This window comes from Hyalella azteca, unplaced genomic scaffold (assembly GCF_000764305.2).
Source record: "Hyalella azteca isolate HAZT.00-mixed unplaced genomic scaffold, Hazt_2.0.2 contig13505, whole genome shotgun sequence".
In the NCBI taxonomy this organism is placed as follows: Eukaryota; Metazoa; Arthropoda; class Malacostraca; order Amphipoda; family Hyalellidae; genus Hyalella; species Hyalella azteca.
The window spans coordinates 555,086-579,900 of record NW_025943425.1 but is presented as its reverse complement, the minus strand read 5'-3'; the positions used below and the strand labels follow the sequence as shown (position 1 = coordinate 579,900).

The 24,815-nt window shown below is 37.5% G+C and overlaps 1 protein-coding gene across 4 annotated transcripts in view; it reads right to left on the bottom strand.

Annotated features, from left to right (window-relative positions):
• LOC108680932 (tyrosine-protein phosphatase 99A) overlaps window positions 1–24,815 on the bottom strand; it is an 81,025-nt gene that overhangs the window by 29,481 nt on the left and 26,729 nt on the right. For 3 of the 4 annotated variants that reach the window (XM_047883713.1, XM_047883714.1, XM_018169862.2), the window contains exons 2-4: window positions 23,553–23,767; window positions 19,599–19,713; window positions 99–296 (exon numbers count right to left, since the gene is read on the bottom strand). In XM_047883713.1, coding sequence (XP_047739669.1) covers window positions 99–296; window positions 19,599–19,713; window positions 23,553–23,767 — 528 coding nt within the window. Of the gene's footprint in view, window positions 1–98; window positions 297–14,000; window positions 14,226–19,598; window positions 19,714–23,552; window positions 23,768–24,815 lie in introns of those variants that run through there. The other variant, XM_047883715.1, reaches the window with a different exon arrangement.

Genomic DNA, 24,815 nt, shown 5'->3' with positions numbered 1-24,815 from the left:
CTTGCTTTTTTTACGAGCGTAAAATATGAATGATAAATATAGGTAAAATATTTTACAATGAAAAACTATTGCATGAAGCACTCATGTGCAATACTCACCCATTTCAGTGAGTTTGAAAGTCTTGGAGGGCTCATCGCCATGGACATGCGCGGTGCGGACGCTGGTAAAGTTGCCGCGCATGTAGAAGATGCGGTAGCCGCGTATCTCTCCATTGGGATGACGAGGCCGCAGCCACGACAGCTCAACGGTTGTGTCCTCGATGCGCGTCACTGTCAAGTTCAGCGGAGGACTGGGGACTGTAGCAGGCGAAGGTTCGGTACACGGTCAGGAGACCAGGCGGGAAGGAGGATGCAGGGAGACCGAAGTAATGGTTGGCAAGGAAGAAATGAGGGAAGAGGATGCAGGGAGACCGAAGTAATGGTTGGCAAAGAAGAGATGAGGGAAGAGGATGCATGGAGACCGAGGTAATGGTTGACGAAGAAGAGCAGGAGAGAGGATGCAGAGAGACCGAGGTAATGGTCGACGAAGAAGAGATGAGGGGAGAGCATGCATGGATACCGAAGTAATGGTCGACGAAGAAGAGATGAGGTAAGAGGATGCAGGGAGACCGAAGTAATGGTTGGCAAAGAAGAGATGAGGGAAGAGGATGCATGGAGACCGAGGTAATGGTTGACGGAGAAGAGCATGAGGGGAGAGGATGCAGGGAGGCGGAGGTAGACGAGGAGTGGGGTAGCATGGGAATTGCCGATATCATTTACGGAGGCAGAGTTAATAGAGCGAGGCAGTCGTGAGTAAGGTAATAGTTGGAAGAAATGACATGAGTGGATTATCATTACCGGACATGATCAAGAAGGCGAATGGAATTCGATAATGATTACAGGATCAATTGGAGTAATAAGGGAAGTAGTTATTGTCGCGACGCATTGACAAAATATAATTTACAGGATATTATGGATAGTTATTGAACAATTATGTTGGAGATGAAAAATATTCATAAAAAAGTTTAACAAACGCATATATCAGAAAATCCAAGTAGAATAAGCGAAAAAGAAACAATATTGGATAAATGACGTGCACGAGTTAAAATAAGATGTAGGAAACAACGTATATGTAAATTAAATAAAAATTAATGCGATGAAAAGCGGAAAATTCATGTAAAATAAAATACAAGACATGAGGAATAACACGGGACGAGTCAATTAAAAGAAAAGACGATGTGCGGTCAGAAGCGATGATGAGAGCAAGACAAGAAGTAGAGGAGGCACAAGAGCAGGAGAAGCGAAGGACACGCAGCGAGGAGACCAAGATGAGCGCAGCAGCCCAACGATGAACATGGAACAAAGAAACGAAGCACATTATTAATTGATTACTTTACTATATATTTAAAAACACGAATGATTAAATCTAATTTATATGACTACAATATTTATGTTTAAATATTTCTACATTGCTAGAATATTTAATGCAGTAAATTGTTTATTTTGCTACTCCTTTCATACTCATTTATTTCCATGGTGTAATTTCCGTAACAGATAATTTTTTTTAATAAATTATTTGCATTATGAGATGATCATGTTCAATGAACTTTAATACGAAACTAAAAAATAACGTCCAAATGACTTTTGAATTATCTCATTTTGCATTTTGGACACATTGTTGATGCAATGATGACGGTCAAAATTGAATTGAAATCACGAGAAATCCACCGCACAAAATGATAAAACGTAGAAATTGTATAATAATAATTATGTGTCTAATATTTTACTGAAGACCCATGGTCGATTTGGTTATGATGTGGCAATATGGGCGGGCCGCTCTAACGCGCACGTCCATACTAGGTAGCTCAATAAAAAATGGAGCAAGATATATTAATGAGCGTAGGAAACGGCGTATAAAATGCTCATTGCACACACCACAACTTCGCTCCCAGCGATTGACAGGATCAAACACAGGGATTGTAGAATAAACGTCAGTGATAACTATTTTCAAATATTACAATGAAATACTGTTGGTTCAATTCGAGTCTTCAGTCCAACTAGTCGGAATCTGCAGTGTAGTTGAATGCTAATAATTAGACTATTGCGTTTGGTATTTTTTTTAATCCGAGACGAGACGAGACGAGACAACAGGCTCTGTCCCGGTTCGCAATAAAAACCGGGACAATTTTCAGCCTTCCGTTGGAATTCCGGGACGATACCGAGACGAGACGAGACGTCCCGGTTAAAATAGGTACCTTAAAATTTCCCTGTCCCGTTATTTTTTTCCCGGAATTTTCTCGTCTCGTTTCGTCTGTCCCGGTTCATTTCGAGAAAATTATTTCGAGACGCAGGAGTCTACTGAGTAATAATAATTGCTCAAGATAAAAGGCTAAGACTTATTTGGAATCATTTCCAGACGAACAATGCAAAATGTGCCAAAATTTAATTTAAAGGTGTTAAGGACAGGAATAGCGATTTTCAAGTTCAGTAATTTCTCGTATTTTTCATTTAGGTTAAATGTGAAATTATTGGATGGCTGTAACTTGTAGTTCTTCTTCAAAAACCCGAGAAACAGCGGATTCTCACGTTTAATAAACCAAATGGAACTAAATCTGATTTTGAATCCAGCAATGGCAATTAGAGGTGAACATCATTAAAACAAGGATGATAATCAATTAAGTTGAAACTATATACGTTAAGTCAGTTCACACTTTTCTATCCTTAATCAATCAATTTTGTTCTGAATAACTCGGCTTGTGTAAGTATGCCGATTAGAGTTCACAGGTTACCAACTCGGAACGATTGTATTATAAAATTTGAGAGTTTTAATTAATACTATTGACTGGCCGTGATCAAAAGCAGCATGGTTACTTTTGAGCTAAATTGTATGTGTTTAGCCGTGCGCGAACCGAAGGCTGCTTACATGCATGCAAGTTCTTATAGCATTCCAGAATTATTTACCATTCTAATGCGGGCAAAGAATTTTTTCGCACACTAATGGTTTAAAATTTTCAATATCCGTTCTCGACTTATACAACGCTAACAATGCACATATGATATACCTACTCATGTTGAATGCTTAATTGATACAAGTAACATAGTCATCCTATCACACTTCAACAAATATCGGCCACAAATATACAAGTATTTTATTCGATAGATCATGCGATTGTAAAGTCGGTTGTAGTAATTCAAGAAGCGTCGCTACGTGGTTCCGGTATACACAACTTAATTAGTCAGACGCCAGACGGACCTGAGGCAGGACTAGACCACCAATGGCAGGTGATAGGAGCCATATCCTATTACAATTCAAGACATATCGAAAAGAATTATTAATATTATGTTCGATCCGACAGGCGATGGTGAAGTTTGTTGAAGCGCTTCCCAGAAGCGTCGCTACGTGGTGCCGGTATACACAACTTAGTCAGACGGACCTGAGGAGGGTCAACCCACCAATGGCAGGTGATAGGAGCCATATCCTATTACAATTCAAGACATATCGAAAAGAATTATTCATATTTTGTTCGATCTGACAGGCGATGGTGAAGTTTGTTGAAGCGCTTCCCAGAAGCGTCGCTAGGTGGTGCCGGTATACACAACTTAATTAGTCAGACGGACCTGAGGCAGAACTAGACCACCACGACAGGCGGGCTCTGAGCTGGTGGGGCTGCGGCAGGTCAGCTGGACCAACACAACACGCGGGCGGCTATTGACCTTTACGACAACGCAGACGACGTATATACTGACCCACACACTCCTTCACTTCGCGCCCCTCATTTCGCAATGCGCTGCTACTCTAAGTTTTCTTCCTCTCTCCGCGACCGACAAGCGTTGACTCGTCTTCCTCCAAGCTCTGCCACAACACAAACTTTTAAATTTTTACACTTGTTGGTCGCTGACATTTACATTTGTTTCAGAAAAGAAGAACGAAAAAAATAGTTTACAGTGCAGTCTGACACTTATTTTATGTAATTCTAATCTCTCGTTCTTGGTCACTTCCCACAACCCATATTGCTCATTTTTCACATCTTTTATCAATGCTTCAAATTTACCGTACTTAATGCCTTCGCCGACACTAGCTCAACCTTGCATTATGTCTCATTCGATTATTGCCCTTATAGCTTCGTTTCTCTTTGCGTTTTTAACAGTCGTCAAGCGCAGCCGAAACTAACGACTTTCATAGCTGCTGCTGGCGCACGTTGGTCGACACTCGACATCATCAGCGCTGTTATGTAGCGCGTCAACAAACGACAGTCGTCTTCGTTCCTCCGTTTGCTGGCATTGAAATTCACGCTACCTACGCAACAGGTATTCGAATATTGGGGAATTTGCAAAGAATGCCATAAATAAACGCCCAAAACGTGTGAAAAGTTCGCAGCAAAAATATATTGATTGAATAGTTTTCAAACATAAATGACAGGGCGTTCAAACACCGAATCAAGTCAAGAAAATCCATCGAAAAAATTACGAAAATATTGTAAATAATCACGAAAAACATGACTTGAAAATAGTACAATACAAACCACGCGTTCGGTTCTATACTAAACCCAACCAACGTCTGAATGAGCAGAAGGTCTTGAGCGTGTTTGGTATTTGCACAAGATTAGGTATGAGTGATGGGAGCTCTGGAGCTGATCGAACAGATTGCCACGAGATTGACTACAGTCTTACAGAGAAGTTTAGTCGAGTTGTCAAGACGGACTAACTAAATTGAGAGCTGTGAAGAATAATCTGTTAACTGTTACAAATGTTCAAAATTGTAGAAAAAGCAGGAAGCTTTCACATAGATATGGTAATTTATTATATGAAGGATATGAAAATGGCAAACTTCAGCTTCCCTTGATAGAAATCTAGGCAATCTATTCGCTCGTTAACGAGAGGCTCAAAAATAAAGCTTTTATCAAGTTATAACAATGAATGCTATACCTGTTATTTAAATATTAACGTAATCAAGAAGGCAACCTGATTTGATAAAACTACGAAGTAATAACGATGCTAATGCTAATCGAAAATTGGCAAAAAAACATTACAAACTAGCTATGACAAGACACTTCATGTTGATCGACAGTATTTGCCGGCTTGAAAAGCGATTGGCTGATGATCAAACGCGAAAGTGTATTTTCTCGCGGATTCATCTCTCGATTGCCTCCATGTGTAGGAAAGCATAACAATTACAGCTACGCTATCTGAGGGCAGTTAAGCAAGCTGTATTCTCCACTGACATTAACACTGCGTGGCATTTGCCTCGTTAGGAATGCGTGACGGTTGCAACAAGTTTGCCCTCAAGAATTGGAACGCTTTAGTTAATTGCAAATAAACAAGAGTTTTGACCAGATTACACGAGGCCAGTTAAAAAAGCCAGGAAGTTTGACACGCATAGTAACTGGTTTGAAACTGACCTTGCATTTATAGAACCCGATTAAATTTTATCTGAACTTGAATATTAAGATTCTTGGTTATAGAAGACAATTACACGTAAATAAAAGCTAGCATTATCGCAAAATGAGCGGGGCAAAGATCAGCAAAACTTGCATGAATGACGACTGTATAAATCAAACACGAGGTCAATCGTTATTTCTATTCGAATCTAAAAGCAAGGGGCCATACTTTCAAAACTCGCTAAGTGAACGTAAGTACTTACGCTCTATTTTCTTGTCTATGATTGGTGGATTTTGCTCGAAAGGCCGTCAATGATTGGCCGATGAACTTACGACCTCGTAACTGTTTTTTAAAGTATGGGCCAAGGTAGATAGAGGAACCGTCAGTAAATTGACTGTTAAGGGGATAATTAATAACCTTTCAGGGGCAAGTGACCATATATGGTCACTTCACATCTCCTCATAAGACCCCTTGCGGCCCCAGTTTGTGTTCAAAACAACGTTATCATGTTTCTGCCTATCACTAATCATCTGACTATTGTTACGTACATATCCCGCCCTATCGTGGCTAAGAATTAATCACTTTTGAGTAAGACAATGAAATTGATGCTTTTTCTGCATTTTTGTAAAAGAAGTAAGAAGTAACACCATCTATTCAAGTAATTAAATTACTTCGTGGTTGAAAACGAATTTAATTGAAGTAGATACCTAGTAACCCTTCAGATTTGAATCTTCAAGTTTGAATCATATTTTTTTTTGCAGTGTGACCTTATTTCATAGATTATTCAACTATTTTTTATTCTTTTCTCGAGTTATTTATTTTTTTCAACTCACTTCTTCTTCTTCATACTAGCATTTCAACATGCAAAATTTTATGGAATACATACGAGCAGATTAATCTTGTAATGGTGCACACATTCTTCTACTGGTTTTAAATTTCTGAAAAGAGAATTGAATTTGAATTTCTGGCCTTTTGCGTATTTTTTGCGCATTTTCTCGTTTAAATGCCCTATTGTGCTCGCCATGTCCGTCCGTCCGTCCGCCCGTGACTTCACGTTTTCGTCGACGAGAAAATACGCTCTCTGTCCCTCACTGCAGTGAGTACTGAGATATATTTTTTAAGCTTACCTACGAAAGGTTTAAGCCAAAAATTCAGAAGTAACTGTGGTCAGCTCGTCTTATTTCCGATGCTAAAGTTTAAATTCTGCGTGAAGCAGCAGGTAAATTTGGAGACCCTTCACAACTTCTCAAACCAACACGAGCAAAAAAAAATCCCACATCTTTTACAAATAAATGCTAAGAATAGAGCTCGGACAAATATTACGATTACTAACTAAATAAAAGATATCAAGAAGCGTCTCATACGCTTTGGGGGAAAATTCCGTCTTTAGTGTGAGTTTTTCATTGAATGACCAAGGGAGTAAATGTGTGTATCGCATCTGCTCACCGAACGTGTCAGTTTGACCGAGTTTCTACAGCGGGATAGAGAGGTGATTGGCAACAGTGACAGCAAGTGTCTGACTATAACATTTGTTGGCCGATATTCTGCGACGAGGTCGGCAAGGGAATGACGGAAGTCGCGAGTCATTCTCGACAACGAATACAAAGGGGAGAAAAATGACCGGTTCGGGACCATTACTGAAGGGGTGAGAAAAATGGGAACAAAATGCAGGAAGTTGTTAATTTCATTAGTGGCACTTCATAGTACATCAAATCAGCCACTTGTACCAGTTTCTAGATAAGATGTACCTGTAATAATCTATAATGCAAGCACACACTATGATTAGAGTGACGATCTCAAAAGGTATACAAGTATATCTGGTTAGTACTCGTTCAACATGTTTTCTCAGAGGCCTGAAACTGAGACATAAAATAGAAATAAATTTGATCGTCAGTAAGAGCATTGAATCGGCACTTAATTGTGTACTAACAGGATTACTTAATCGTGTGAGTATTGTTTCTTCCAAAAATAGACAATGCGAATAACTCGTATACTCCGTGATATGTTACGCTGCCATACAAAATCTTCAACTTATCAGACGACATTAGACATCACACGGCATTCGTTATAAAGGCTGGATATCAATGACCTCGGAAATGAACATTTAGAGTAAAGAAAATAGAATAAATTAAAGGTACATGATGAGCTTCAGCTCATCAAATTTTACATATGCATATTCTCGTCACTAATGAATATTGTTAAAGCATACTTGAATCTAAAGTTCGATTCGATACAATCAAAGCAAAGTGAATAAGTGAACGTGAAACTAATTCGGGTCGGGCCACAACACGAAGAAAACAAGGGCTCCCGGTTTATGGCGGAGCACCAGCAGTCTAGAGGCAGCATCGTCATCCCGGCGGCATCACGACGAGCAAGTGAAGACGGAAGGGAGCGCTGGCAGGATGGCAATCAAAAGCAAGGCGCTAGCGCACGGCGGGCCGGAGAGCAAAAGAGAGAGAGTGTGTAGGTGAGAGAGAGAGCGCACATATTGAGGGAGGGTGCGGATGGGAGGGGACCGGCAGTGAGACAAGCTCGATCGATCATGCAGCAGCAGCAGCGGCTTCGGCGGCTGTGGAGGCGACATTGGCGCTGTAGACCTACCTACGAACTGACAACAGCGTGCCGGTAAGGTGCATTAAATCAATTACAATTTTTAAAAGATACTTTGCACTGCGAGTGACCAACTTCGATGAAATCCTCCTGTATTTTCAAGAGAAAAGGAACATTTTACAGCCGTGTACGAATCAAGTTTGACTATGGTATTAATTAATCTAATTCAAACTACAAGCCCGAATACAGAATGGAACTCTAAATATTGATAGATGAACATCGTACATACCTCTCTAAACCTTCAACAATTGCAGTACCTAGGCATTCGGGAAGTGAAGATGAAGAATTGCCAATTTAAAATACATTTCTCACTTGCAATAAATTAGAAGGCAATGGAAAAAATCAGCCGCACCCACAACAAATGCAATAAAACGCAATTTTCAACATCAAATGCTACCTGGAAAGGCAGGAAGGGCTTCAAGCATCGCCGAGGTCTATATTAGCACGGTTCTCACGGCAAGAAATAACGCACCGACACGAAGACTGTTTCGTCATGGGAAACATGAAAACCTAACCACACACGTACGTGTTGCTGGAGGAGGAAGGAACGCGCCTGTCGCTGTAGCAGTGCACGGAATTATGGATGTGATCAATGAGCACTCAGAATATCTTCAGGCACGGCACTCGACACGCAGTCGAATAAATTACAGCTGTTATATGAATGAGGAATGTGACAGTGTAAGATTCTACAGTTTTTCGCAACGTCACAAAAAGAATGAAAGTAAAGCTTACCAGGCACAATTATATTCAGTACAGTCTAAACCAACTTTTTATTTCCCATGCACGAGAAATACAAAATATAAATAGATCGATAAAGAACTTTAGTAGAAGACCAGAACAAATTTCAAAATGTACATTGCGAAAATTCTTCAGATCAGCTACAACATTAATATAGTGATAGGGTATGAAATTGAACGAAGTTATCTCTCTCGAATGGACAAAATCCAGTTTCACGCTTGCTAAAAAGATGCTGCCAATGCTTGCATTGCGTAGTATGATGATGGTCAAACTAGGAATTCATCTAATTGTACATTTCTCTATAAACTAAGATTCATAGCTCGGAGATAGTGGATAGTTGTGTAGACATACATTGACTTTAAAATAAGCCTTGTCGCTTTTGTGAAATGATGAGAGTTTTCAGAATAAATATTTTCATAATACTTTTCATTACATTTCCTAGTTGATTCTAATCCTAATTGCCATGCTCACAAGGGATTTGATTCATTTCATCAACTGAACAGTCAAGCGAATAGCTTTCAGCTTTTAATGGACTCAGGAGATTAAATGGGATTGACAAGGCAATAAAGAACGACTGAAGTAAGGAACATTCAGATATCGATGCACAGATCCCTGAGTCTACGCAGCTGCGTCCCATCTCTTTTTAGGAATCGAGTTCAAATCTGCATACTGCGATTGAATAAATTATTGTCCCGATGACTGAATAAATTTGTCCCCGTCACAGCTGTGCCCATCGGAAAACGGTGACAACAAAATAACACCGTGAGTGCCCGTTTCCAAGCATACGATAATTACGCCAAAAAAACTATCCCATTGTGAATTAATTTAAAAATCAACAAAAATAATACAAAATAGTAAAATTGATATCACGAGCAGTAATCCAGGGAAGCAAAACGGTTCTTGGTTCTTGGCTGTTCGAAAGCACAATTTTTCTGATCACGAAGAGCAGACAATCACAAGAAATAGAGAGAAGCTGAAACACCAACAAGCAATGAAGAAAATTGATCATTAAGAAAAATAGGGATCGTATTACTCCAGTTGATCAATGTTTGATCCAAGTACAAAATAGTCAGATCATAAGTCGTGTAGATTTCCAGGATCATTCCATAAACACTAGTCGATCGTCTGTGATTCTCCTATTTTGAACAAGCTTTTCTTTCTGTAACATCACTGGTTTCCCATGGCACCTGCTGCCTCACAATGACTATTGGGGGTGTCATTGATGCCGTACAATAAGAACCTAATAACCGTAGCTAACCATCTCATTTCCGCAACAATTTTTGGCCGTTTCCACCACGCGCCGATGGCCGCAGGCTTCTCCATTTCAAGGCCACAGGAAACGTTGCGGTGACATCGTATGGTAGTATTGAACTGATGGATTTTGGCCCAGAATACAGTGCTTAATGCATGTGTCAGTTCGTCAGTTTACCCGATTGTGAGATAATTATATTCAAATACAGTTGTATCTTTCTTATCGACCACGATCTCCGTTCTAAAGGTGTTGTCGAGAACCAAAAGGATACATAACGCAGGGAATCAAATTTATAATTCGATTATATGCCAGACTGCCAGATAATGATTGATTTTTAACACTTTCTCATAAATGTTTAAACTATCTTTAGCTAACTAGTTTTCCATAATGAGTAAAAGAAGCAGTTATTCCATTCCTCCTTTTTCCCTTATTTTCCGAGTTGGCGATTTAGTAAAATTCACAGCCTTTCTTAAATCCTGAGGTTCATAAGAAAAGTCAATACAGTTGACTTCGGAAAAACTTGGCGGCAGATTATTCTGAACTGCGAGTTTGCGATTTGGGACACGTGATCCCTTCTCACATTAGTCATTTATTTCTAAAGGTGGAGAGTTTTTCTCAGCATTCGGTACATTTCCACGGCTGGCTTGCTTTTTACCAATGCAATAAAGTTACAATAATTAAAATGACCACCACAAAGTCCAATCTAGGCTCAGTGCTTACAAAGTCAACACAAATCGTGAATTTTAATCTCGCCGTAATTGACGAACAAGCGCGCTTGGTGAAGTAACGAGCTTAGAATGTGATCATTCAATGAGACGGTTGTTCCGAACAATCAAAGGGTTGACTACAAAAAATTTCAACCAAATTTCAACGCACGACTGCGTCAATTTCTTGGTCGCATACCGACTTGGTCAATTTCTTAGGCTGTGATTTGTGCCACTTTATGCTGTGATTTGTCCCACCTCATAATCTGTTCATGTTCTACCAGATTTGTGATCAGAGTGCCACAATGTACATAACGTACCTAAATCTGTACGCACTACATGAGTTGCAGGGAAAAAAATCCATATATTCTACAGAACAGCACCAAATTGTGCACAAAAACAACGTTTTCTACATTCTTCCAGTCTACATCAAATAATAATTTTTTTGATAGTATCAGAAACTTATTTTTATGTCAAATCAAGTCATCAACAGTAAACAAACTATTTTTTCTCTAGGGTATCAAAGCTGAAAATCATATATATTTGGCTAGGCAGTTTTACAGCAAAAATTAATGTTTTTGAAACCAATTTTTTGAAGTTTATGAATTATTACAATTATGAAGTTTATATAATGTTTTTGAAACCAATTATTTATTTTTGAAATGAGCATATCATTATTAATTTAACTTATAATTTCATTCAACATAGCACAAATCTCTTGTAATATTATCTTTTAAATAAATTTAACTCAAGATTGAAGTTCACAGCAAGGTAACTAAAAGATTCTAAGTTAAGTCAACCAAATAATATATTCTTAAAATAAAATAAAAAGCTATGTGAGCTACAAATATCAAAGCAATTGCATGATCTCCAGGAAATAAATTTTATAGCTGAAAGTTGAACCAATATCTGCCAACACCAGGTTTATTTGCAGAATAAATTCTCAAGATTCATGCATGTTCAGAGGTTATATCAGAAATTAGGACAAAGGAAATTATAAAAGGAAGACAATTGGGATATTATGAAGAGCTTCTTGTGAAAACATTCCTTAGTTTTAATATGAGTAATAAGTGGTACAATCACTTGAAGTAAGTAATTTCACAAATGTTGATTTCCTATGTAAGAAGGCTTAGAAATGAGTCCAAGTTCATCTCAATGACCATACGAGGTCATAAAATTTTTAGCAGCAAGCATCTCTCATATCTACTTTCATAGCAAACTATAGGATGCAGGAATCTTTCAATTTTTTCACCACTTATTTTGATAAATAGAGTAATATTTATCCCAAGAAAAAGTAATATTTTTCAATCTCCTCTACATCAAATCAGCTTGATCACAAATTTCTTGTTGATTCTAGTTTTCAAGTAAAATTCTTAACCAGTAAGCAATTATGCAGAACCAGTAATATCTTGGTATGTTATGTTTCACTAGTTCATGAGTAAAAATTATATGTTTAACTGTAGAAATATAAAAAATTTCAATTAATGAGTTTAGTTAATATATATCACAAAGATACTGTTTTCTAAACTTAGGATGGAATTCAGGAGGAGATTTGAGCAAGGGCACCCATCATTTTGAATATATAAGTGTGAAACAATATTTTTATTTTATATTTAGCTGATATTTTGAAACTGATCAAGTTACTAGGCTGGATAAATTTTGGCTATATGAAGTGCCTAATTATAGTGTTTTGGCCCAAAATGGAAATTTCCACATTACTAATCAATCTCACCACTCTTGACAATTGACATTTTCTATAAAGTTGGAATTTCATGGCTTGATTGACTAATCTTATAAACAATGAGATAGGGTATTTTTCATCTAGCAGGTATGTCATGGCTACAAGAATGAAGAATGGCAAAAAAGCTCTCGTTACGGCTCACCACTTGAAAAGTAGATACATTCCAGTTGGCCACGCCTGGTTTAGCCTAAATGGTTGTTAATTTGTGAGTATTGCAAAAGTAGTATGGTGGAATTGTCACCTTAACTATCTGAGCTTGCCAAGATTCTTGGTCTTTCAAATTTATAAAAAGGTATTCAAAGGTATATGCGTTGTCAAAGTCTCTTCAGGTGCAAAGAACATCTAATTTCCAAATAAGCAAGTAGAGCTTTGAGCTTTTATGGCACTTTAGGAGCTGCAAGCTTCCCACTAGATAAATTACATCCTATTAATAAACACTTGTTTAAAAATTGCATGATTGAGCAGAGCCTTCTCAATCAGGCCTGCTTGTATTGTGGCATTCTAAATCCTTCTTACTGACCATCTACTTATGGAATGTAGGAGCATTCTGGCCAAGATAGGAGCGCACGGCCTGGAAAAGGAGCGGATGCTCTGGTACACTGCACTACAGTGCTTCAGCACCAAAATCACTGACATTTGCATCACATTTACCACTCTTGTACAGCCTTCAATTGCCTTTCAATCAAACTGATTTCCACTTATCTCCACTACCTGGTGGTGGCAGTGGAGATGCGTGACTGTCCAGATCCTGGATTGGACCAGGAATTCTACCATGTTCAGAGCAGCAACATTAAAACATAGTGGCAAATCAGTGATTTTTTAGAATAAGTTTATTTTCAATTTTCTAATTTCTTCAAGATTTGAACCAATAGGTAATTTATGTATGATGATGCTGGTATCCATGATACTTTGCTGGTCTTAATGGTCTACTTATTGGACTTAAAATTGAACTAGAAGGAGAGTCTAAAAAACTCTTTGCTTCGCCACTATCACTATGATTTAAAATTCATAAAATATATGTTAGTAACAGCATTTTAGGACAACACTTGTCACTGTCACTCAATCTTTCCAAATTCTAATGTTTGATCTGTCAAAAACATATATTTGTTAGGCAGATCCACAGATGTGTTGTCACTTGTCACTGTTGTGTTTGTCAGTTTGCCTGTTTGTAAAGATTCTGGGACTCAATTTCTGCTCCTCAAAGCCTATGGCACACCAAATGAGATGTCATAGACTAGTTTGGCTGTTTACTAATACAAAAGTTGTGACTATGATAATAGAGGAAGCCAGCCTAATAAGGTAACACAGCTCAACAGTCAGCACTCAGCAACAACAATTTTTTGGTATGTGCAGTGGAACTGTGGAATGGAAGTGATCAAAATTTTACATAGCGACTGAAACTTTCAACTTCCAAGAAAAATTTCCAACCATTGAAGCTTAATCTCACACTTAACAGCAATTCCAAATGACATGGCAGGGTCTTAATAGAGAGTACTTGGAATCATCTATTTCGGCGGACCAAGTTAGCAAACAAAATCAATAGCAAAATGTAGGAAAGAAACATGATGACAATTTTAAATTAACACACAATTACGTACCTAAAGGATCCTCCTCAACCGCATAATCTTCAGAAGTTTTTATAGAAGCAACACAAATTAATAAACAGATAACCGAAGATTTGAGTAGGCACATCGTAGAAATGAACGTCTACGACGATAAATACGCTAGCGCACCTCACCCGACCATGGCTCAACATACACTGACCCCTGCTGTCAAGCTCAAGCAGTCTCAGGGTAGGTCCCGTCTCCCATCTCCTGAATCAGTCGGATGAGTATCCGCAGGAGAACGCGTCAGCGTTCTCTTGAATGAAAAAAGTTCTAGAAACAATAAAAAACAAATGCTTCGTTTAAATATCACGTATTTGTATAATACATCCAACGCAGATAATAAATTCCCACACGAACACACAACGAAGATGCGTTGTTTCGACTGCCGATTCCATGACTGCTTGCTCAACTAATGATGAAAGAGACCAACGAACTCCTAAGCAGTCTTGGACAATGGAAACCGACGACCGTGCCACCTTACTAGCCATGCAGCTAAAAATTTAATCGGATTGATGCCAAGAGATCCATCCAACCCGGATTTTAAATCCGTCATGGCTTGGTGCACAGTCGTTTCTGAACAATTTGTTGACCTAAAAGAGTAATTGTAAAGTTAAAATACGATCAAAAACGGAATAATAACTAGCGATGAAGCTGATATACAAAATCGGCACAAATAATCTTGACTTTAGCAATCACGCATTGAATTTTAGGTACATCGATAAAAAGCAGGCACACTTTCATGACAAATAAAAAATATTTGGTTGCTTCAAGTTCTTCATTCAGTTAAATTTTGGCCAAGACCTCAACAGAAAATATAATGTAAACAAAGATTTATGTGCGTATGCATCTTTGTCTGCATCTTTTTTTTATCCCGCTAATTTCTGACAGAGATCAGGCTGGTGGGCTCATTTGTCGCCACAGGTCTTAACTCCAACTATAAAAAAATATCCCGCTAACAAGCCATCATCTGATTATGGAAGATATCTTATCGCAATGATAATTTCTTCCGAATTCTTCTCCTTGACCATTCATGACATTACGAAGCAGACAATGAAATATCAAGTTCGCAGGTGTGGTAGAGTTTCGCATAGCGCTTCTCAGTTAGCCGATAAGATCTAATGTAGGTTCGTCTGAAATGGTTCCCATATTTCAACGAGACCTACAGCAGACTCGACCCAGTAAGGACTCCATACGAGCATGAACGAACTTGATCAGCCATTATTCAGCAACCGTGTTAAATTACGCGGTGAGTTTCATTCACAACTTGCGTGGAATCCCTTTCTCGAGTAAATGTGTTTCTTTGTCCCGTACCAGCGATGCGTCAAAGTTGGGTCTCACATATCGCCGGCTGCAAACAGGGCTACAACAGATCCGGCGAATTTTCAACGCTAAACAAATGTGAAGGATTTGAGATCGTCAGAGGCGAGAATTTTGCCTTACATGACCCTCAAAAGCAACGAACAAAAGAGCTACTTCGCCAAGGAACATGAATACTCGGCGTCTTCACGATCCCACTTCTTTTGGATGAAGATTTTTTGTGCTTGTCCATGTCTTCTGCTCAGGTAATTAGTTTTTCGTTCGCATTAGAGCGTCTTGAGGGCGAACGAACTGCCTTCCCCATAATGCGATGGCAAGTTCTTGGTCACGGACGAGACGTCCAGAAAATCCTATCAAAGTCGATCAAAAGATCGCCAAGTAAGGTTACTTCTACGGAGAGCGCACGATAGAACACAGACGTCGCGAGGTTCGTGGGTGTGCTAGCCGTGATTGGTTCACAAAAGAGCCAGGTGCGCGCGGGATCTCGATGTAGAAAAATACTCAAAAGAGGTATATTTTACGAAAAGAGTGGTGAAGCTGTCTGGGTTACATAGAATGAATGGGAGATACTTTCAACAAAACAATGCAAGAGTACAATTCAATAGTACTTGGGCAGCAGTGCGTTTCTCGATCAAACGATCCAGAGCTTTAAAAATCACTTACACCGGAATTTCGCCCATATGCAAGCCAATTAAACAAGACAGCGCGAATTCGTATAAGAAACTATATCATTTATTAATACTAAGAACATAAGAGGAACGATGAACAAGCGCGTTTGAATTCGGAAACCATCAGATTTAAGCGAAGAGGGAGTTAAAATTTGATTCAACGTTCATAGTAAAATGAGTTTCATGGGACCATCTCTTCAACAATTTGAACCGTTATATGTTGCTTAACATGATTAATAAACAATGATCGAAGAAAATCGAGTACGCCACATTGAAACAAGAGAAATATTCGTAGATTTAAATTTTCACAAAATCTGAAGGTAAATGTCTTTGATACTTTTGAAGAATTCAAAAGTATCAAAGACATCTTTGGGTTCTTACTCATCATGTATGGTTCAAACATACAGATAATCAGACAACTAGAATTTTCCGAGTAGTTTTCAATGATAATTATTCATTTATAGAGGAAGGTCTGAAATACTGCGACATTCCTTCTCCACTGCACTCAAAGTTCTTCAAAAAACTTTCTAAGAAGAAAAAGTTTACTCCTTGGTAGAAGGAAAAGAATATACTCGTGATACTTGCACAAGTCAATGAAACGGTTCAACCTTATTAATGCAATGAAGAGGGCTGCGGTAGTTGTGATAACTTAATTTGCGGCAAGATAGTCCTTGAAGAAGAAGCGATTTTTGAAGAGTCAATATTCAATGCAGTATCGCATAAAACAATTCAATTGTCTTTAATAATTTGTTAAGTAAGAGAAAATTACAAACGTAAACGGCTTAGGTAGCGCTGAAATGCAGTGAATGAATAGTACACCTGAAGAAACGAAACTGTGCAAAAACTTCATCGGCGACCTTTATACCAGAGAGTTGTAATGCCTAGCCACACGACAGGTCGAACAAATATTATAGTAACGTCGTATTTATGGAATTTTCAAATTGTTGTTGATGTTCGTAGTCTTCAATAAGTTGAACGTCATCTTTGTTGAAGACTTTTTAGATTTACAGTCTAGTAATCTCATTATGTCCGCAAAATTTTTTTCATCTAGTTTATTCGTCATGGTGGTAGGTAAGTCCTAGATGTATGTAATGTAGAAATATTGCATGTGATGCGGGCTTGCATTGCAAACGTCGTGCAAATGGTGCAAGAACTTCGCGTTTTTATTGGATAGAACCGCGATCGTGTTCAGTGATTTCACGTGAAGTAAAATTTACTTTACTGATTTTACTTCACGTGAAGTAAAATCACAGGCAAAACTGTCCAGATAATGAAAAGCTAAGCAATAAAGTGAAGTGTTGCAAGAAGCTCCATGCGTGGGAATGGATCGATGTTGATCGATAGAGTCGACCTCTTGCCTGGTTAATTATTATTGCTCCTCTGAGTTCACAAAAGCCGCGATATTTGGACCTGTTGCGGTTGAGGTCATCAGGTATGCTTTAGTTCAAAATTAAAATAAAAAAATTCAACCGCATTTGATCTTACGCGAACGGAGTATTTTCGCTCATGGTTGAACTAATTTAGTTCAGCCATGTTTTCGATCATCGTTAACGTAGTTCGAAGCATGCAAGACAAACGTCATGATACTTGATATTGAACTTAACAGAACATAAGTTTTATTACAATGAAGCCAAATGATTTTCGAATCTTAATCTTCAATTTGGATTAGAGACACTTTTTCTCTCGATCTTTAAAAAGGATAAACAGATTTTCCTTCTCCCAAACGAGATCATCACGGTTATCCTAAGCAAGTCGAAAATCTACAGCATGCTTTGCTTCAGCCTGCTGCGCAAAACAAAAATCCACGTCCAAATCAAACACACGGTAATTTTCACGCGCATTAAAAAATAATGAATAACAAACATGAAGTAAAATGCTTCATCAGTTACGAACTCAGGTTATTAAGATATTATTACATTTGAACTCAATGCCCTGTTGGAAATTAAAGAGGCTACAGCAGAGCAGCAGCGGTGGAGGTCTCCACCGAGACGGCCTACATACACACGCACGCACGTCGGACGCGGCAGCGCCAGTTAGCATCGCCGCGCCTCCCACACGCTCACGTTAAAGCTAAACTGCACCTCGACTTCGTTCTTGCACTCGGGGATCTCGAGAAGAGAGAAGTTTCGGCGACACGGATATCAAAAACAGGAATTCTTTAGCACCAACTAAAAGTGATTTTTTAAATAGTTCAATTAAATCATAACGATGAGTTTCGCATCAAAATATCATGTTATTTTTTGCCGTATTAGGGTCACAGAGGGCAGGGTGGGTAACAGAGGGCAGGGTGGGTAACAGAGGGCAAGGCCACGGTCATGTCTGCAGAGGGAGCCAATCAAGAGGAAACTAAGGGTTACAGTGCAGCGAACGAGGGAAACAAGGTGCGAAATTAGAGGACCGACCGCAGAGACGATGAAAAGTAGCAAGATCATCGTGCTTGTATCCCGGTTAGGCTTGCAATAGATAACATTGGGATACTTCCGCGACAAGACAAAAAAAAAATCATCAGGACACGACACAGGACGTTGCAAGAAAAATATTAGTAGGAAAAAATTGTTTCGTTTGTGCGGTGCAGAAGCCAATAATACATTGCCGGATATGTCGAATATTTCATCAGATTTCTTATCTATACCATCTAAATCTGCGATAAAATGCCTCCCTAAAAAATTTGTTACTCTTTGTACTATATTTGTTGTTTTATGAACCATTAGAACCGTATAATGGTTCATGCTTCAATTTGCGTATTTAAACACAAACATTGTGTTTAATTTTTAAATTTTAACAAAAAATTTTTTTGACACACGAAAAAATATGGTTGAGTGAATTTATAAAGTGATCACATATAGCGATTTCAGAATCGTAATACCATGAGTCAAATCAACAATTCATATGAATCATTATTTAATTATCGAATAGCAATAACTCAGATGAAATATTTACTGTACAAAAATTTGTCAAGGTTTTGATGATTGCCAGTTAAAATTTTTAGAGTAGTTCAAGCTTAATAAATAAACGTGTGTCGCTTATGTTAAATCAGGTATATCTTAACCACTATCAGTTGAATATTCACATAAATAACTACGAAGAGTTAGCAGAACGTTAGTAGAAAATGTATCAAAGGCTAATTTAATTGCTTTACATCACAAAAACATGAACAAGATATTACCACAATGGATAAAAGACAGAAGAAATATTTAAATATAAATTGACGTTAAACGACTATGTATTAAAATAATGGTGCAGAATAGTTGAACTTCAACGCATTTGACACACAACTCCGACAGCTTCTAAAACATTATATTAGATTATTCAGATGAGTGGAAAACATTATAATTAGATTAACTAGCAAAGCGGAATCAAATATTATTAGATTATATAAACAAGTGCAATACGTTATTATTAGATTACTTAAACAAGGCTAAACGTTATTGTTAGATCACTTCAATAAGTGAAAAACGTTATTATTAGATTACATGGATGCGTACAAACAATATTTTTAGGTTATTTGCATAAATTGAAAACATTATTAATAAATTACTAAGATAAATGGAAAACATTTGTATGAGATTACTCAAGATAGACCAGATTGCATCTCAATACTCACTGCCTTCGTCGGTCATGACAGCGACGGTAGCGTTGGGGCCTGCGCCCGTGGGGTTGAAGACGCGCAGCGACACGAGATATTGCGTGAAGGTCTTCAGGCCTTGAATTACAGTGCTCTGCAACCCGAACAGTGTCAGTACAATACAGTTCATGGTATTACAGTGCTCTGCAACCCGAGCAGTGTAAGTACAATACAGTTCATGGCATTACAGTGCTCTGTAACCCGAGCACTGTCAGTACAATACAGTTTATACTGTATTGCATTATAGCGCTGTAAGCGGAACAGCGGTTGGACATAATTAAGATAGCTCTCATGTATAACTAAGGGTTCACTTGGCTGTTATGTGTACACTTGTTGTAGCAATACTTCGGTATTAGCCATGTGTGGATCGAGCGTTAACATGGTAAAGTGACATTATGAATAGTTGTCTGAATTATAAGATGGGAAAAATTCGGTGCACAATTTAATAAATGAATTATGTGCATAGTTATTAGAAATAAGTGCTCAATTATCTACTTCAAATATTCATTATGCAAGTCGATCATGAAAATGTAACGTGTAAATTCTGGAGCAAAACATTAGACCAATTATTTATGCATAATTGCAGTCACGTCATCAAGATTCCATTGTAATGGTTAGCATATTTCACATCCTATGACATTCTAACATTAATTGCACTTGGGCGATTGCGTGCGTTCACCACGAAAAGAAGATTTAAAAAATTCTTGAAAGTAGGATTCAATACTTCATTCAACGTGAATATTGATTTACTCAACATCAATTAAATTAAGAATAACACACCACAAGCATGCACGGATAAAGCGTATAACTTACGCAGAAAAAAATGTTATATACTATGACACGCCATGTATAATAATACAGACACGTGCCATAAACAATTTAACTTCACGCACAAAAAACGTTATAATAAGAAGATACGCTGTAACAATTTAACGCATGCAACGAGTAGATACATTTTCAACACTGATGAACGAGATGAGCTACGATGATTTAATTCTAGACAAAATCTACAATTTCATGCCACACATCATGCAAATGGAACCTGATTTACAATGCTTGTGTTCGTTCAATGTACAAATGAAGCATGGAAAAACTGAGACATTGTTCCTAGTTTGGGAAGAAGGAAAAAAACTCTTCCATCGTAAGCCCAATAACCAAACTTGACATCCATAGAAGAAAATTATCCCAATCTTTCAGAAGATGTTCCTTATTCTGACCATAACGTTTTGAAAATATATAAAACTTTTAAAGTCTTGCTTTTAGGCTCATAAATCAGGCTCTGCATGTCATTGCGCCTGGGCACACCAATTCAATTGCTGCAGCATTTATAACAATACGAACACAAGCTGTTGTGGCGACCTTCAGAATAATAATTCTTCACAAATCAAACAGACAATTTTCATGAATATAGCAAATAGTGCATTTAGAATTGCGTTGAATCAAGTGTGACGTAGTTAATTCAATTAAAATTTTTGAATAACGAAATTGTTGGCTGTGGACAAAGTATGAGCTTTCGATCGGTAATCGAAATATCCAAGCAAATTTTGTTCTCATTGCATAGGCTTAAACCTTGCGTCGTCATTCAATTACATTTGAAGCTGATCAACTTTAAAGTTGGAAATAATATTGGCAAAGTCATTTTTGCAAGACAAAAGCTTAATTTAATCAATGACCAAGTTCAGGATCGTTTCTAAGATCAAAATATTCCACTATATAATAATTATATAATTGAATTTGAATATATACAAAGAAAAATTGACCGTTGATTACTTCTAATACCAACACAATTCCGAATTATTGAGAATTTCACGAAATTATGCGAGAGAATTGCATTATGTTGAGTTGTGAAGAGCCAGTGGTGAACGCACGTAATGCCCATGATTGTGATCGGTACAAGATAGTTTTCATTAAATGAAAAATTTAAGCATATGATAGAACAAATAGTATCTTGGTACTTTCTCATTAAAAACACAATGTAATAAATAAATCCCAATTCAGCGCAGCAACAGTTTCTGAAATAAATTTCAGTTAAAATACTGAATTTTTAATATATTTCTTGTTCGGAGAGCTTCTGGCATCGTTAAAATGGGCTGGATCTGTAGAGAGACAAAAGAATAAGTTTGCCGTAGAATTTAGTTTGGGATTATAAGAATATTAGATATTACATCATTGATGAATGAATCTTCCTAGGTCTCATTTGGATAGAAAAATAAAAGTGACTGATTGAATACAATTTGTGTGATCTCAGAGACACCTTTATTACGTTTGCTGTAGGAGTCACTTAAAAATCAAATATCTAACGTCTCAAGAAATTGGATTCTGGGAAAATGAAGAGCATTGAACTGACGATATACATTGTGAAAATTATTTATTATAGTTATCTAACAAAATCCAACACAGAAAACGGTAGAAAACGATAGAAGTCATAGAAAATTGGACTTCGATGGGTACTGATCAAGTCGAAACTTCAACCATGTGCAAAAAATGGCAAAACATTAAAAAAAAGTTTTTTTAGATGGTATTTGCCAATATTGGAAGGGAAAATAAAAATTATAAATGAAAAATCCTCCTAAAACGAGGAAATGACATTAAAACTATTTTAGGCTTTCAAGTGTTAGAATTCAATTCCGAGCCTAAAATATTCAATTGAAATCCTGGAATATTTCCGTATATGTAAATTTAGCTTGACCTTTTTCAGAAATAAATGTAATTAGTTAACTGATCACAGAAAGAATTAGCTTCTAAAAAAGATTCGTAAATTTTAACCTATAAAGACGCGATATGTTAATTTTATTATTATTATTTTGGAGCTCCGAACAAAATAAATGGATAGGCTTATTTACCCTTAACTTCATAGTCTAGCCATAGCAAAATACAAAAGTTTGAAGCAAAAGTTCTCAAATCAAATGATCCTTCAACAAGCTACAGAAGAACAATTCATTGAACGACCTCGCGCTATCGCTAAATGCACCGAAACATTTCGTTCATTTCAAATACTTTACCACAACATGTAACTCCTGCAAATTAGCTGTCAGTCAGGCGTTTAATTTTGCCCAAGTTCAAGCCTTTCAACGCAATTTTATAAGATGTTTTCAATCAATTTCAGAACTTTAGGATATAACTTAGCTAATTTGAGAGCCTAATTGTTGCATTAATCTGATTGTCCAGCGCTGTGGGCTCGAATCAGGAACTTGGTGTCACTGAACGGAACATAGCGAAGAACTCACGAAAGTTCCTATTAAAATGTAATAGATTTTGTTAATGAATGGAGTCTAGAGGCTAGTATTTACGCTCATCTTAAATGCTTTTGAATGTTCAATAAAATGTCGCGAAATATCGCGGACAATGAAGAAAAAATTAGCAGGATAAGCCATTAGAAGGATGCAGCTGACACATAAATTTGTTCCAATGCAATTAACCAGAAAACATGGTTAATATAGGTAAATAAAAAATGTTTGGATATTATAATTACTTATACTGCTGAAAGGTTCTCGGTTTTGGGGATAATTCAAAGCTGAAGTGAATTATTATGATTAATTTGAAGTATTTGCAGTTTTAATAATTATTTATTCTGGTTGGTCTCGTCTATAACATTCATAAGAAAATTCAGTTGATCAGGTAACAAAAACTAATTTATTTCTAAAATTTAAGTAAGAGAGTTGAATTGAAAAGAGTAATTTTTATTGGAAGCTCTTCACACATGTCTAATGTTTTCTACTCAATTGCAATTAAAATTTTGTATAACCTTGAAAATACCGATTTTGATCGAAACATCACGACGACATATGAACACAATCGTCGTTTTTGAACGTATGAACAATCGGTAATGTTCTTTATCACACAAATTAATTAAGGCTATGCAGGCGTCGAATTTCTAGCCAAGGAACCTTCCCAATAACACCATTATTAACAAAATGCAATTAAAGAACCCACCGTTCTCTTGGGATCCTTAATCTCTATCTCGATGGTGTCACGGAGCACGTTGGGAGGCGGTGGATTGGTGACGTCATCGTAGCGCGGCTGCAGCGTCAGTTTGTAGCCAAGGAACTCGCCGTGGATTGTGTTCAGGGGAGGAGGCTTCCAGTGCAGCTCTATGGACGACGATGAGGTGTTGTGGGCCGATGTGAACACTGGCTTCCCTTCAGGCTCTGATCGGGGAAACGTTAAACTACTTAAATAATAATAATGAATCAGATACATTGGCAGTTTTACATTTCATTTGGTACCCAAAGACCTGGTAACAAAAGAGCCGTCTGAAAACAATTAAGGGTTATAGGGGGTGGTTCATAAACTGTGATTCTCACACGAATAGTGACGGGCATAGGCATTTCAGATGGTACGAGAACATATTCTAGGCTTGAAAATTTTTGTGAGTTAGTCAGTTATTATTTTCGCAAAATTTTTGCGGCTTAGCAAGGTGGGTCAGCAACAATTTGTAACATTTGTCAAACGCCACTTAACTGCTCCCAAGAGCCTATCCCTACATTCAAACGGTAGTAGCGCAGTATTAAGTATTGAATTCAACGCGTAATTTTAATAACATATCACCTAGGCAGGTGCCGAGTAAGTCGTTTAAGAAACAATGGTTAAAGAAATAGTTGATTTTCTTAAACAAAGTAGCTAACATTCGCACATTACATCATAAGCCACGAAAAGCATAAGCTGCAAGTACTTCAATGCTATACAATGTGCTTCACATAAATCCGTGTAGTTCAGTAACCTGTTTACCCTTATTTCGATTTCAGAAGCACACATGCCTCTAACACACTTGTATACTTCTGAATAAACGCGTTCTACCACTTGTATACGCGTTAAATTTTCTCGTATGCCCAAGTGCGTTAATTACAGGGGCAAGGTTAACAACGTTAATAAATTTAATGCACGGTTTATCATAATGATCAATAATAATAGTTGAATTACTTTTATAAATGGAATTGTTTCATAAATATTTTCTGATAATATATAAATTATTTATCTGCAAATTAGGGTCGTTACCTTCAACGAAAACCGGAATGAAGCCTCACATCTGATGAATAGCGCGTGTTTGAGCAGCACTCGGCAATCGTCAGTAAGATGCAAATTAATGGACGTTGAGAATATATCATCGGTTTTTTCACTATGAATACTCGCATCATTGCAAGGTTGTTTATTGTGAGCCAAAATCTCGAAGACTTAATAGATAAATGAATTAAGACC